Source organism: Neomonachus schauinslandi, chromosome 11 (assembly GCF_002201575.2).
Source record: "Neomonachus schauinslandi chromosome 11, ASM220157v2, whole genome shotgun sequence".
Taxonomy (NCBI): domain Eukaryota; kingdom Metazoa; phylum Chordata; class Mammalia; order Carnivora; family Phocidae; genus Neomonachus; species Neomonachus schauinslandi.
The window spans coordinates 53,716,512-53,732,402 of record NC_058413.1 but is presented as its reverse complement, the minus strand read 5'-3'; the positions used below and the strand labels follow the sequence as shown (position 1 = coordinate 53,732,402).

Sequence of the window (15,891 nt, the reverse complement as noted above, 5' to 3'; positions counted from 1 at the left end):
TTTTTTCGCCTGAAGTCTTTTTTTTCTCTTCTAGGATCCCATTCAGCTTAAAACCTACACCGAGTTGTCATGTTTATATCTACATTACACTTAGTTGCCATGTCTCCTTCGGTTCTTCTTGGCTGTGACATTAACCTTCATTTTTTGGGTCATAAACTGGGTTGAAAATCTGATGAAAGTTATGGATCCTCTTCACAGAAAAATGCACATGCTTCATATGTCTAATTTAAGGGAGGTCCATCGATAAGAGATTCAGAAGCCCCGCTCTAGGAGGAAAAGGTGATCTTTAAAATATCCTCTCCCCCCACATTTGGGCTCAAGGTCAGGCTCTACCTCTACTTTGTTGTGTGACCTTTTTGCATAGCTACTTGGACCTCAGTTTCACCATCTGTGAAATGAAGGGTTTGGTTTACACGATGTCTAAATCCTTTTCTTGCACAGTGGAAGGTGGGCGTCACCTACAATTGTCTACATCAGAGTAACAAAGGCTGATAACAGACCTAGCCAGATCAGATCAGGGAAGTGGATGGGCTTATCCAATAAAGAGGTTGCCGAGGTTCAATGCGGTAAAAGACAAAACCTAGGTTCCACTTTATGGCTTTGTGGATTTTCTAAGTCATTTCCTTCCTCTGAGCTTAGATTTCCTCATCTGCAAAAATGTAGAGGCTCTGCTTCTGGTAGTTACGAAACTCCTGGGAGCAACAGTGGACAATGTACCTAGTAAGATATCGTGTGAGGAATTATGGTAAGAAAAAAGATGGAGTAGGTGGGTTAGTGCACGGGTGAACGGCGGATTTAAGCAGACCGAGAAAGGGCTGAGGGCTTTGGAAAAAAGGAACAGAGTACACACCTTAAGGCTATCGGACCACACCCTCACAGTGCTGGGGTCAATTCAACCTACGTGTCAGCCCCGCCTCCTGCCCCCTCCTTTCCCTTCTCCTCCCCTCCCCTCCGGCTGCGACGTGCCACACTTGGCATGGCAGTCACAGTGCGACGCTTTCCGCTGCGCAAGTGGCGCGCGCGCTCTCGGGCTGCCACCTCACTGCCATCCCCGCCCGCCCTTGGCTTCCTCCGATTGGTTCTCACGTAAGTGACGTAAGTGCTCCTTATTCCACCCACAGCCCTTCCCAGGGTTCCGCCCCTCCTCCTCCTTGCTTTTCCAGACTCGAGTGGCAACCTAACCTGCCCTGGTCTCTGTTGCGCCGGAGGAGCCGGGAAAGCAAGCTAAACCAGGAAGGCGCCGGCTTGTGGCGCGCACGCGCACGCACGCACGCACGCACGCCGGCGGCCGGCGGGGGGCACGCTCGCGCCCGGGCTCGCCGCGCGCCGCGCCAGAGGCTCGCGCACTCAGCAGGTTGGGCTGCGGCGGCGGCAGCTGTGAGAGCTGAGGCGCTGCGCGTGAGAGGTCCCAGACGCGTCTGCGGCTCCAGTTCCGCCACCTTCCGCTTCTCTCACCCCAGTTTCGGTGCCGGGTGCTGAGAGGGGATCGGCGCTAGCCTCGGGAACCTCGAGCACACCACTGGCTGCTTCCGACACCGCCATCCTTCCTTTCCCAGCCGCGGGCCTCGCTCGGTGCTAGGCGACTCTGCGGGGAGGCGGCGGCGACCGCTGCCTGTCTGTAGGGAGGAGTCCTGCCCTGCAGCCTTGCTCCGCCGCCGGGCCCTAAAGGGTCCGAGAGAGCTTGGCACCGGTCCTTCCTCTCGCCTTTTTCGTCAACCGGTTGGAGCAGCGTCGGTCCGAGAGGTCTCTGGGCTGAGGCGGCGGCAGCTCCTCCGGCTCCATCATGTCCGCGGGCGGAGACTTCGGGAATCCGCTGAGGAAATTCAAGCTGGTGTTCCTGGGGGAGCAGAGCGGTGAGTGCGCGGCTCCCCCACTCCTGGCAGCTGGCCTCGGCTTCCCCGCACCGCCCCCAGTGCGGGCCTTCTGTCCGCGAAGGCTGTCTACCCGCCTCGCGTTCGCGCTCCGTGCTAGCCCACAGCCCTGCCTGGTGTTTGCCGACCCCTCTTAGCCACCAGCTCCTTTTCGTCTTGATCCGTCGGTCAGATTTTGATCCTTCCGTCCCCGGTTCCGACGTCTCCTTTTCCCACAGCCCGGGCCTCGCCCGTCGATCTGCACCCCCCAGTCCTCACTCCGCCCAGCCCCAGCCTGCTGTCCATCCCTTTCTTCCTCCGGTCCCGTCGTCTCACCAACCGTAGCCCCCTTTCTGGAGCCCCACCCTTATTCTTGGCTTTTATCCCAGTTCGTCAGCTCTAAGAAGGCCCACCCCGGGAAGCCCCACTCTGGGGAACCGACTGTCTTCATCCTTGGACAAGGAGGGTGGAGGGATTAGGGCGTTGTTTTCCCTAGAGGCTTGGCCTTGGGAAGTGCGGATCTTGTGGGAGGTGGGAAGTGGGGGGGTCGTAGAAATTCTTGGATTGTTTTCACTTGGGTGGGGAATTAGTTTGGGTTATGGAGGGTATATGTCTATTGGAGGCGACTTGAGGATGGAGTGGTTGGGGAGTAAGGGGTGGCGGCGGCAGTGGCGATTTTTGCTTCTTGGGTTAGGCTGTGGCTTATCGGAAAAACCTCATTTTCTTCTCATGAATTTGATCCCTGACAATTCTTTTAGCACTGTTGATGCTTTCCCGATCTCTGCCAGATGCTATGTCATGATCGTTTTACTTGAAATTTTTCACATCTCACCTCTCCTTTTTCTCCTTTGAACATGAAGCAGTGTCTAATTTTCTTTATGGTGGTGCAAACAGGAATTACCGAAGAAATGTTCATTATTCCTTTTTTTAGTGTTTTCCAATTGTATATTTAGGATTCCTGTGAGAAGGCCTGAGAATAACGAACATCTTTGTTTTGTAGGATTTCCTTTGGGGCTAGAGAGTAATGGAGTAGAGTAGAATAGATTGATCATCTAGTTATCTTAAATTAGATTTCAGTATGTAATACCGTTTCGGCTAAATGACCCTTTTTGCTTAATATTCCATAGTATGTGATGAGTGGAATGATCTTACCTGGTCAGGCTTCTGATGTTGCTTATTGCTTACTTTGTATTATATACAAGATCCTAGCTTTGTGATGGTTTTCTCTAAAATTATTTCTTGTGATGATTCCAGTTTTATGCTGAATTATGAAAGTTGGCACTGGACAATGTAGAGATTATCGTCCTCCTTTGTTTTTCTTACACTTTTCATGACCCTCTTTAAAATTCAGACATTGAGAGGTTAGTTCTTCCCAAGTCATCAGACACTGAGTTAACTGCTAGGTACCTTAGGTTAGGCTGTAGAGAAGACAATTTCTTTTGATTGGAAAGCAGATAACTTATAAATTCAGAGCTTTTACTACTGCCTTGAACTGTTTATACTAATATATATGGAATTAAAATAGGTTAACATTAGTTGCAAAATTGCTTCCAGTTGGAGCTGAGAAATCATTTTTCTCTTTTCAATATATATTTACTGCCTCCCTCCCTACCAAGGAAAAGTATAGTCTCCTCTTTGCTTATGAATTTTCCTGAAGCAAGTATAAGCTTGTTTCTTGACGTAACTTGGTAAGACCTATGAGGGTGATCCCAGTCTAGGTATTTTATGGCAATTTCAGGACAATGCCACGCATAAAATATAGTGTATTGGTCATTATTGATAAATAGGATCTAAAGTGCTTATTGTACACTCTAGGGATGTTATTGCTGGCCTTATGTTGTGATGCAGAGCTATTTAGTTTGCACGACAAATCCATTAATCTCTGTCCTAGGAAGATTTTATTTTATTATTTTTTAAAGATTTTATTTATTTATTTGATAGAGACACAGCGAGAGAGGGAACACAAGCAGGGGGAGTGGGAGAGGGAGAGGGAGAAGCAGGGAGAGGGAGAAGCAGGCTTCCCGCAGAGCTGGGAGCCCGATGTGGGGCTCATCCCAGAACCCTGGGATCATGACCTGAGCCAAAGGCAGACGCTTAACGACTGAGCCACCCAGGTGCCCCTGTCCTTGGAAGATTTTAGTATGAGTAGTGATCATAACTTCAGTATCTGCAGGTTTCATTTGAATTCTTTGAGTATTTATGTTTTAATTCACATTGCAGAGTTTGGTGGCTTCTCATTTTTTATTTTAAGTCTTGACAACACCCCCCATCTCCCCCCACCCCGCCCCTCCCGAAGTTATGGGTTAGATTTTTCTTTTAATGGACTTTATTTTTTAGAATGGTTTTAGGTTTACAGAAAATTGAGAAGATCGTGCAGAGGGTTCCCACACAGCCCCACCCAGTTTCCCCAGCATTCCTCAGTATTCTTAACATCTTACATTAGTATGTTACATTTGTTATAATGAGTGAGCCAATATTGATGTTATTATTAACTAAAGTCCATAGTTTATTGACATTTCCTTAGTTTTTATCTTTTTTTTGTTGTTTTAGCATTCAATTCAGGATACCACATTACATTTAGTTGTGCCTCTTTAGGCTCCTCTTAGAGGTTTTTTTAAGGATTGTGTTTACATGCTTTTTAACTCTGTGGAACTGTAAGGTCAATTATCTTTTAAGGCTACTATATTGCCAAGTAATGCCATCTGCTAGCTTTGACAATGAAAGATTGATCTTTGTTTTCATGGGCAGTGTCTGTAGTTTTCTTATGCATTAGTAAAGATCTGTAGAACCCATATCATCTTGATGTAACTCTTCATGAATTATTTATTTTTAGGTTTTAGAATTCCACAATTCAGCTTTCAAAAACTAATCTGTGGCAAAGCATTTACCACATTTATAATTCTTACGTGTGTGTGCTTGTGTGTTTGTCTTACAGCAGAATGCAAGTCCCATGAAGATTAAAACTTATTTTTTTGTTCATTGTATCCCCAGTGCCTAGCATACCAGGCTCATAGTAGGTACTCAGAAATATTTTTGTAAATGAGTGGTGGTTGAATCTACTAGGAACCAAAGCTGGTAGTCTTTATCAGTCTTTGCTGTGGTGAAATCTATGTTTTTACCCTTATGTTCTTAATAGTTTAACAATAACATTTTATATTTACATTATTTGATTGTATGCAGGGATACTCTAGATACTAGAGGGGGCAGGGAACCCAGTAATTTATAGCTCTTTCCATTTTGCTTAAAAAAATAGAACCAGGATTTTGTACTTATTTTTTTGAGTTGAGCAAAATTAGTTTTGTTTAAAGATACTGTTAAATTATTTTTTATTACTATAGCAGCTAAAAATATGTCAAATGACATTAAAGACGTGTTCAAGGAACTGATTGGGAGTTTATTAGACTTCTATTTACCTTATCAAAAATTAAGGTTCTGTCTCTGTAACAAAGATGAGTTGTTTCAGTATATGAAGCTTTAGACTGCGTTAATGACATCAGTCTTGGTAATCTTTTTACAAATTCTTAGGGTTTCTTTATATTTCAGTAGTATACCTGGTTTAATAAAGGCGTGTTGAAGTATACAGTTGTTTTTTTTTAAGATTTTATTTATTTGAAAGAGAGAGAGAGAGAGAGACAGCGAGAGGGAACACAAGCAGGGGGAGTGGGAGAGGGAGAAGCAGGTTTCCCGCGGAGCAGGGAGCCCTATGTGATGCGGGGCTCATCCCAGGACCCTGGGATTATGACCTGAGCCAAAGGCAGACGCTTAACGACTGAGCCACCCAGATGCCCCTGAAGTATATAGTTTAAATCTGAAGTTTCCTTGAGAAATCTTTTTTGTTGCAACCTCTGGCTACTGTCTTGAAATGCAGAGGAACTTTTAGGAATGCCATTCATGGTGTATAGTAGAAGATATTACTACAAACAAATGTTACAAAATAGGTTTACAAATTAGGAAATGCAGTCTCAGGTAGAAGCACATACCTGGCCGAGTACTGTTTTTCACTTTATGGTACCCTTTTTACATCAGTTTTTTTGAATTAAAACATGGTAGGTAGGGAAAATGTGTCTTACTATCGGAGACCAGGAGTACTGAACAGTTTAGGTTGGCTAGATGAGCGATCTTAAACTTTTTCTTCCCAAGATCCCGTCACCTGTTATGCTTTTACAAATTGTTGAGGCCCCTAAAGAGCTCTGTTTATATGGTTTATATCAATATTTACTGTATTGAAAGTGAACATTTAGAATTTTTTAATTCATTTAAAAATAATAGTATTAAATCTATTACATGAAAGAACGACTTTCCAAACAAAAATTTAGTGAGAGTGGCATTGCTTTACATATTTACAATCTTTTTTTTTTAAGTTTTGTTTTGTTTTAAGATTTTATTTATTTATTTGACAGAGAGAGAGGATAGAAGCAGGGGGAACGGCAGGGAGAGGGAGAAGCAGGCTCCCACTGAGCAGAGTCCCCGGACCCCGGGACCATGACCTGAGCTGGAGGCAGACGCTTAACTGACTGAGCACCCAGGCGCCCCTGCAGATCTCTTTAATGTCTTTCACTTACTAGAAGACATCCGGATTCTCATAGATCCTTCTACATTCAATCAATTGTAATATCACATATCATATAAACTCTAGAAACACCACTGTATACTCATGAGAGAATGAGAGTGAAAAAAAAGCCAAATAACTTTTTTTTTTTTTAAGATTTTATTTATTTATTTGACAGAGAGATAGTGAGAGCAGGAACACAAGCAGGGGGAGTGGGAGAGGGAGAAGCAGGCCTTCCGCCGAGCAGGGAGCCCGACATGGGGCTCGATCCCAGGACCCCGGGGATCATGACCCGAGCCGAAGGCAGACATTTAACGACTGAGCCACCCAGGCGCCCCGCCAAATAACATCTTAATATTATGAAAATGGTTTGACCCCCCCACTGAAGGGTCCTGGGAATCCTGGCAGTCCACGGACCACACTTTAAGAACTGTTGTTAGGTGATATTAAGCCATTTGTACCATGGAGCTTCATGTTGCAAGTTAGGGCAATCAAGAAGAATGTTTTCCATACCTGGTTTTGGAGCCTTTAAACAGTAGAGCTAGTGATTAAGAGCACATAGTCTGGGTTTTATATTTTAGCACTGGCCATTGACTTTGGACAAATTATTTGAGCTCTCTATGCTTCAATTTCCTTATTTATAAAATAAGGTAATAGGAACTATCATATAGAGTTATTGTGGAGATTAAATTAATTAATAAATGTGAAGCAGTTAGAAGAGTGCCTGGCACATGGGAAGTTCTTGGTAACTAGTTTAACAAATTTTTTTTATTTTTATTTATTTTAAAAGATTTTATTTATTTATTTGACAGAGAGAGACAGCGAGAGAAGGAACGCAAGCAGGGGGAGTGGGAGAGGAAGAAGCAGGCTTCCCGTGAAGGAGGGAGCCCGATGTGGGGCTCAATCCCAGGACCCTGGGATCATGACCTGAGCCAAAGGCAGGCACTTAATGACTGAGCCATCCAGGTGCCCCTAACACATTTTTTTTAAATAAAATATTTATTCTTTTTTTCCCCTTAGATTTTATTTGTCAGACAGAGAGAGCGCACAAGCAGGGGGAGCAGCAGGCAGAGGGAGAAGGAGGCTCCCTACTGAGCAAGGAGCCTGACTCCATTCTAGATCCCAGGACCCTGGGATCATGACCTGAGCTGAAGGCAGATGCCTAATTAACTGAGCCACCCAGGCGTCCCTAGTTTAACAAATGTTTGTGTAAACCTGCTATGCTGTCAAGTGATTTGGTAGAGCATTAGCTTAAGAAATTTATATTTTATAGGGAAAGAAATATATAATACCTGAAACAATATATGTGATAAACGTAGTTGCTTGGGAAAAATAGAGTTAAAAGGTATAAAGAAGTGACCAGAGCATGGAGTTCCAGGGAAGACACATTATAAATCATTATAAATGACTAATTGATTTTTAGCTGAAATTCTTGAATGAGAGCATTCCAGAGTTGGAGGAGACTTTGAGAAGTTATCTAATCCGTTTCTCTTTGGGCTTTAAAACTGGATCACTTTTTCCCCCTCTAATTTTATTTATTAGAAGATTTATTTATTTACTTGAGAGAGAGAGAAGAGCGAGCACACAAGCACACACAGGGAGGGGCAGAGGAGAGTGAGAGAAGCCAACTCCTGGCTGAGTGGGGAGCCTGTCGCAGGGCTTGATCCCATGATCCTGAGATCATGACCTCAGCTAAAATCAAGAGTTGGATGCTCAAAACAACTGAGCCACCCAGGCACCCCTAACTTTATTATTATTATTTTCTTAAGATTTTATTTATTTGTTTGAGAGAGAGAGTGTACTCACGTGCCCAGGAGTTGGGGTGTGGAGGCAGAGAAAGAGGGACAAGCAGACTCCCCACTGAGCAGGGAACTCTCGGGGCTCCATCTCAGGATTCTGAGATCATGACCTGAGCCGAAGGCAGACAGTTAACCAACTGAGCCACCCAGATGCCCTCTAACTTTATTTTTAATAGGTAATACAAACATAAAAAGATGCGCTTAGAAAACTTAACTACCACCCCTGTTTCTGTGACTCCATTCCCCACTCCACCCCCTCCTCCTTTAGTAATTATATATATTGGTTTTTGTGTATATTCTGGGATTTCTTTATGCAACACAAGCAAATGTGAATATAATTTCTTATTCTCTCTTACATAAGATATATCAGACTTACACTCCACACCTTTTTTTGCTTAATATATCCTAGGGATCTTTTCATATTATTAGTACATACGAAAACAGCTTTCCCATTCAGTTTTTTTGTTTTTTAAATAAAATTAACCCATGCAGAAGAGTTTGGACTTCATCTCAAAGAACATGGAGACAATATGGGGCTTGATCCCATGACCCTGAGATCATGACCTGAGCTGAAGTCAAGAGTTGGATGCTTAATGACTAAGCCACCCAGGCTCCTCCCTCTTTTCCTTTTTCATAGTGTAATCCTCTAATCTGGTGAGGTGGGAGAGGGACCTGTTCCATTGTGTGGAACAGTGGAGGGAATGTGAGAGGGTGTCAGTCTACCTTTTAAACAGACTTTTGTTTTTATCACCACCTTTATCCTTATTTCTAGATATACTTGTTGCCAGGAATTCCTGAGCCATTAAGGGGGTTCTCTGGCACAAATCAGATTTTTTCTCAGCTTTCTCTATTGTCAGTTTAAAATTGGTTTTTATAGAACCTATTAGGTCAATTACTACTTTTCCATTTAGTTTCTGCCTTCTAACTTGGATGATTAAGGTTTTCTGAGAACTAATACTTTTAGATGTTTAGAATTGGCTTAGGGTTTTCTGTTTCTGTTATTTTTTCTTTTTAAATTTTTTCTATTTTTTAAAGATTTTATTTATTTATTTAAAGATTTATTTATTTGACAGAGAGAGAGACAGCCAGAGAGGGAACACAAGCAGGGGGAGCAGGAGAGGGAGAAGCAGGCTTCCCGCAGGGCAGGAAGCACGATGCAAGGCTCAGTCCCAGGACCCTGGGATCATGACCTGAGCCAAAGGCAGACACTCACCTGACTGAGCCACCCAGGCGCCCCCCTCTTTTCTTTTTTAAAAATACATTTTATAAAATTAAAACCAACTCATTTGTAACCATGTTCGTAGTAGCATTCACATTAGTCAAAAGATGGAAGCAACCCAGTTGATGGATGAATGGATAAACAAAATGTTTTATATATATACAATGAAATATTATTCAGCCTTAAAAAGGAAGGAAATTCTGATACATGCTACAGCATGGGTGACTCTTGATGACATTATGCTGAGTGAAATAAGCCAGTCACTAAAGGACAAATACTGCACGATTCTTTCTAAAATTTTTTTTCTTTAAATTAACTTACAATAAGCAGTACTGTTAACCTATCCTGCCATTGTGAGATTGCATAAAACCATGTCCAGACACCCTAATAGACTTGTCTTTGAGATGAAGTCCAAACTCTTCTGCATGGGTTAATTTTATAGTCCTGCTTCTACCCTCCTGTGTCTAATCTTATTCCTAGCATTCATTTTTACCCTTTATTGTTATGCTTTGTTATGCTATGTTACAAAAAAGTGTTTTTAATCATCGTTAAGGTGTTACATGCTATGGGGAATGCACGTCTTCCATTCTCAGAATTATAGAAACTTAAAGATCACTTTCCATTTAACAGATGCTCATTGTGTGCCAGGCATGGAGTTAGGTCCTGGGGGACATAGTTGTTAATAAATCAGATATTATCTCTATTCTCTTCTTGCTTACAGTCTAGCAGTAAATTAGGTTTAAATCTTTTACATTGCTCTGTTCCTTCTAACCTCTGTTCTTGAACCTCTCCTTCAGTCCATCCTTTACATTATCAGAATAAACTTTATAAAAATGTAAATCAGTAACTTCCTTAAAAACATTGTGTATGTACTTATTTCCACTGAATTGTACACTTATAAATGGCCAATATTATGACCTATATAGTTTATCACAGTAAAAATTTTAATTTTCAAAAAACTCAAACCTACTTTTGTAGGTTTATTTGGTCACTTTTAGAATAAAGTCAACCTTGAAAATAAAACAGCCAGTTATTTCACCAGCAAAATGGGTTTATTCAGAATAGCAGATCGGGATAGGCAAGCCATCATGAACCATAGGCAAGTCTGGAGAACAAATGAGAGAAATGCTCTTTTATAGAGGAAGGGAAATTGGGAGGGGCTTTTATAAACAAAAAGTCCATTGGAGTAAACTGGGAGATTGAAAGCATAGTGACTTTTTGTTGGCTGAGTTGTGACAGTCTTTTATTGGCTGGGCTGTTGCTAGGCAAGGAAGAAATTTTCCTTCATCCTTCTGGCTTCTCCCTATTGGGAATGCAGGGTAAGTCTCTGCAGGGTGGGTCTGCAAAGGGCTATAGTGAATGGTATGGCATGAGAGCACCCCCTTCTGGCCTCCTGACTCCATTTTAAATGAGGTTTCTGTATTTTTTTCCCCTTTACATTAAGATCTTTCTCTGAAAACCAAGAGCCCAAACCTGAAGATAACCAGCTAAATAGGTCAAAAGACCAGGAGTCATTAGGTGAAATTTGTTGTAACCAATGGGCTTGTTTCCTGATCTTGTGTAATTGAATTTCTACCTCTCCAGAGGCATTTAGCCATGTGCAGGTGGTATTTGCTATTGCACAAATGCCTCCTTGTTCAGCAAGTAGGTAATCAGGGACTATGTCATTATCCAAAACTACTTTAGCCAGTGATTCAGGGGATCATTGTTGGGCTGCTGTTGCTTTGGCTGTGACCCTCCTAAAGTTAGGGAGAGATTTCTGATGATGCATTCCTTGGCTCTTACTCAATCCCGAGGAGAAAGCTCTACTTATGTAGGCAAACCTGGAGTCATATAGTCCTACTGCAAGTTACTTTTTAAGGCAGCTGTGGAGGTTTAATGGGGTCAATCAGTGTCAGGTTTATGATTTATTATGGACATTGACAGGGACAGTTAAAAGTCCCAATAAGCACTGACCTCCAGTTGGTCAGCTATCTAAACATTTGTATGCCCATGGGAAATGCCATCTACTGTAGACAAAAATGAAACCAGTTGAAGGGCAGAGGATTCTGGCTACAGTATGATTGTTGATACATGCATTAGCTGGAATATCTTGATTGATCTTTTCTTTCTTTTTTTTTAAAGATTTTATTTATTTATTTGACAGAGAGAGAGAGAGCACAAGTAGGCAGGGCGGGAGGGAGAGGGAGAAGCAGACTCCCCGCTGAGCAGGGAGCCTGATGTGGGCCTCGATCCCAGGACCCTGGGATCCTGACCCAAGCTGAAGGCAGATGCCCAACCGACTGAGCCACCCACATGCCCCATTGGTTGGGATCAGAAGAATTGGGATGATATTCTGTGAGCTACCATCCCATACTAAAGGGGTCTTTTCTAAAAGTCTTGCAAAAAGGAGTTAGCCCATTTGTATTACTCTTGAGTGCAGGGGAACACATTGGGGAAATTGCCTACAGATAAGACCAAGGAATCTCTGACATCATGAACAGATTGGAGTTTCTGGTGATGGATCCAGCAGTCAGAAAGGTTTCCCCCTTTTGCAGTAGATTGAGGAATATGGGTAAGACCATTGTCTTTCCAAAAAAGGAGTGAGAAATAAGGTAAGAAGCAGCAGCAGGAAAAAAGTGTATAGGCCTGGTTCACTCATCTTGGAAAAGCTGTCTCCTTCCTGTGTCATGTGCTTCAACTCTTGGAAGTCTTTCAGGACACCAGTTGGTGTGCAGGTCCAGTCAGGCTTTGGTGCATTCTTTAAATGTGATACATGAATCCAAGAATCTGTCCTTGGAGTTTGGTGGCACAAGGTGGTACAAGGGTTGGTTAACAGTATCTGATAAGGGCCTTGAAGAAACTCTTTATGGAGATGTCTTTTCCAATAGATGAAATCTCCAGGCTGCAGATTCTGACATCTGATGCTTTCATCATCCAGGACTGCACTGTGGAAAGATTGTCCTACCAAAGTATGATTGTTCTCTATGGATTTGATTATGTTTTTGCAAAACTGAAGTATATTCCCTTTTATCAGCTGTGGATCAAAGGAAGTAGGGGCTAGGTGCATAGGGCATACTGCTACAAGGAGAACAGATTCTCACTGAACTATGGAAATACATATATTGTCATGAAAATCAAGAATATTTAATAAGAGTTTCAGAATTCTGAAGGGATCAAGTAGGGGAAAATAGATAAATGTTTCAGTCCTTGTTGCAAAGATTAGATTGCTCTAAGTTATTAGATTACTTAAACAAGAGGAGGGGATAAAAGAGGTCCTTTAAATCTGGAAACAAAACATTAAAGCAGTCATGATCTTAAAGTTTTCAAGAACCTATATTCTAGAGTACTTACTAAATTCCTTTTTCATGAGTCTCTTTGAGGATGAACATTTTTTGTAAACCATCAGAATAAAACAATAATTGTAAATGATGAAAGACTTTAAAATGGCCACAAAGATCTGGTAAGAGTTCAAATACACATACCCCCCCCCCAAAATGATGCAATTAACAAGTAACTTTGGCTATTTTTTGTGATGTACATTTTATTTATTTATTTATTTATTTATTTATTTAAATATTTATTTATTCATGAGAGTCAGAGAGAGAGAGAGAGACGCAGAGGCAGAGGGAGAAGCAGGCCCCCCGTGCAGCAGGGAGCCCGACGCGGGACTCGATCCCAGGACCCCGGGATCATGACCTGAGCCAAAGGCAGACGCCCAACCATCTGAGCCACCCAGGCGCCCTATTTTTAAAGATTTTATTTATTTATTTGTCAGAGAGGACAAACAGGGGGAGCAGCAGGCAGAGGGAGAAGCAGGCTCCCCGCTGAGCAGGGAGCCCAATGCGGGACTCAATCCTTGGACCCTGGGATCATGACCTGAGCCGAAGGCAGGCACTTAATGACTGAGCCACCCAGGCATCCCTATTTTATTTTTAAAAAAGATTTTATTTATTTATTTGTCAGAGAGAGAGAGTGAGAGCACAAGCAGGGGTAGCTGCTAAGCAAGAAGCCTGATGTGGAACTCGATCCCAGGACCCCAGGATCATGACCTGAGCCGAAGGAGATGCAGGCAGATGCTTAACCGACTGAGCCACTCAGGTGTCCCCGTGATGTACGTTTTAAAATGATGACTGATAACATTATACTAGAACATAATCAGAATTTTAAGAATTTCGTATTATTTTTGAAACATGTTAATATATGCCTATATAAATACAGCCTAAAGAAGGCTCAGTATTTTTTTTTGCTTTTTATTTTTTATTTTTATTTTATTTTATTTAAATTCAATTAACATATAGTGTATTATTGGTTTCAAGGTAGAGTTCAGTCATTCATCAGTTGTATATAACACCCAGTGCTCATCACATCGCATTCCCTCCTTAATGTCCATCACCCAATTACCCCATTCCCCCACCCGTCTCCCCTCCAGCAACCTTCAGTTTGTTTCCTATGATTGAGTCTCATGGTTTGTTTCCCTGATTTCATCTTGTTTTATTTTTTCCTTCCCTTTCCCTATGATCCTCTGTTTTGTTTCTTAAATCCCACATGAGTAAAATCATGATGATTGTCTTTCTCTGATTGACTTACTTTGCTTAGCATAATACCCTCTAGTTCCATCCATGTTGTTGCAAATGGCAAGATTTCATTTTTTTGGATGGTTGAGTAATATTCCATCGTATATGTATACACCACATCTTTATCTGTTCATCTGTCGATGGACATCTAGGCTCTTTCCATAGTTTGGCTATTGTGGACATTGCTGCTATAAACATTGGGGTGCAGGTGCCCCTTCAGATGACTACATTTGTATCTTTGGGCTAAATACCTAGTAGTGCAATTGCTGGGTCGTAGGATAGTTCTATTTTTAACTTTTTGAGGACCCTCCATACTGTTTCCCAGAGTGGCTGCACCAGCTTGCATTCCCACCAGCTGTGCAAGAAGGTTCCCTTTTCTCCACATCCTCACCAACATCTGTCATTTCCTGACTTGTTAGTTTTAGCCATTCTGACCAGTGTGAAGTGGTATCTCATTGAGGTTTTGATTTGTATTTCCCTGATGCCGCGTGATTTTGAGCATTTTTTCATGTGTCTGTTGTCCATTTGGAGGTCTTCTTTACAGAATGTCTGTTCGTGTCTTCTGCCTGTTTCTTGACTGGATTATTTGTTCTTTGGGTGTTGAGTTTGTTAAGTTCTTTATAGACTTTTGGATACTATCCCTTTATCTGATAAGACATTTCCAGATATCTTCTCCCATTCTGTCAGTTGTCTTTTTTGGTTTTGTCGACTGTTTCCTTTGCTGTGCAAAAGTTTTTATCTTGATGAAGTCCCAATAGTTCATTTTTGCCTTTGTTTCCCTTGCCTTTGGAGACATGTCTAGCAAGAAGTGGCTGCGGCCAAGGTCACAGAGGTTGCTCCCTGTGTTCTCCTCTAGGATTCTTTTTTTTTTCCCCCTAATTTTTTTTATTATGTTATGTTAATCACCATACATCATTAGTTTTTGATGTAGTGTCCCATGATTCATTGTTTGCACATAACACCCAGTGCTCCTTGCAGAATGTGCCTTCTAATACCCATCACCAGGCTAACCCATCCCCCCACTCCCCTCCCCTCTAGAACCCTCAGTTTGTTTTTCAGAGTCCATAGTCTCTCATGGTTCGTCTCCCCCTCCGATTTCCCCCCCTTCATTCTTCCCCCTCCTGCTATCTTCTTCTTCTTCTTTTTTTTAATATATAATGTATTATTTGTTTCAGAGCTACAGGTCTGTGATTTAGCAGTCTTACACAATTTACAGAGCTCACCATAGCACATACCCTCCCCAATGTCTATCACCCAGCCACCCCATCCCTCCCAGTCTCACATTGAGGTCTTTCATCCATTTTGAGTCTATTTTTGTGTGTGGTGTAAGGAAATGGTCCATTTTCATTCTTTTCTGCATGTGGCTGTCCAATTTTCCCAACACCATTTGTTGAAGAGACTTTTTTTTTTTAAGATTTTATTTTATTTATTTGAGAGAGAGAATGAGATAGAGAGAGCACATGAGAGGAGGGAGGGTCAGAGGGAGAAGCAGACTCCCCGCTGAGCGGGGAGCCTGATGCGGGACTTGATCCCGGGACTCCAGGATCATGACCTGAGCCAAAGGCAGTCGCTTAACCAACTGAGCCACCCAGGCGCCCGAGACTTTTTTTTTTTTAAGAGTATTTATTTATTTATTTGCCAGAGAGAGAGAGAGAGAAAGAGAGAGCGAGTGAGTGCAAGCAAGAGAGCATAGCAAGGGGAGCAGCAGGCAGAGGGAAAGGTAGAAGCAGACTCCCCACTGAGCAGGGAGCCTGACAAGGGACTCGATCCCAGGCCCTGGGATCATGACCCCGAGCCAGAGGCAGATGCTTAACCGACGAGCCACCCAGACCTCCTGAAGAGACTTTTTTCCCATTGGACATTCTTTCCTGCTTTGTTGAAGATTAGTTGACCATAGAGATGAGGGTCCATTTCTGGG

At 42.5% G+C, this 15,891-nt stretch overlaps 1 protein-coding gene across 3 annotated transcripts in view; it reads left to right on the top strand.

Moving 5' to 3' along the window:
* Positions 1–1,283: 1,283 nt before the first annotated feature.
* Positions 1,284–15,891, top strand: part of RAB6A (RAB6A, member RAS oncogene family) — a 79,026-nt gene continuing 64,418 nt past the window's right edge. The window contains exon 1 of one of the 3 annotated variants that reach the window (XM_044919208.1): positions 1,284–1,853. In XM_044919208.1, the coding sequence (XP_044775143.1) occupies positions 1,784–1,853 (70 nt within the window). In that variant the 5' untranslated portion in view covers positions 1,284–1,783. The remainder of the gene's footprint in view (positions 1,854–15,891) is intronic. The other 2 variants (XM_021704609.2, XM_021704607.2) reach the window with 2 other exon arrangements.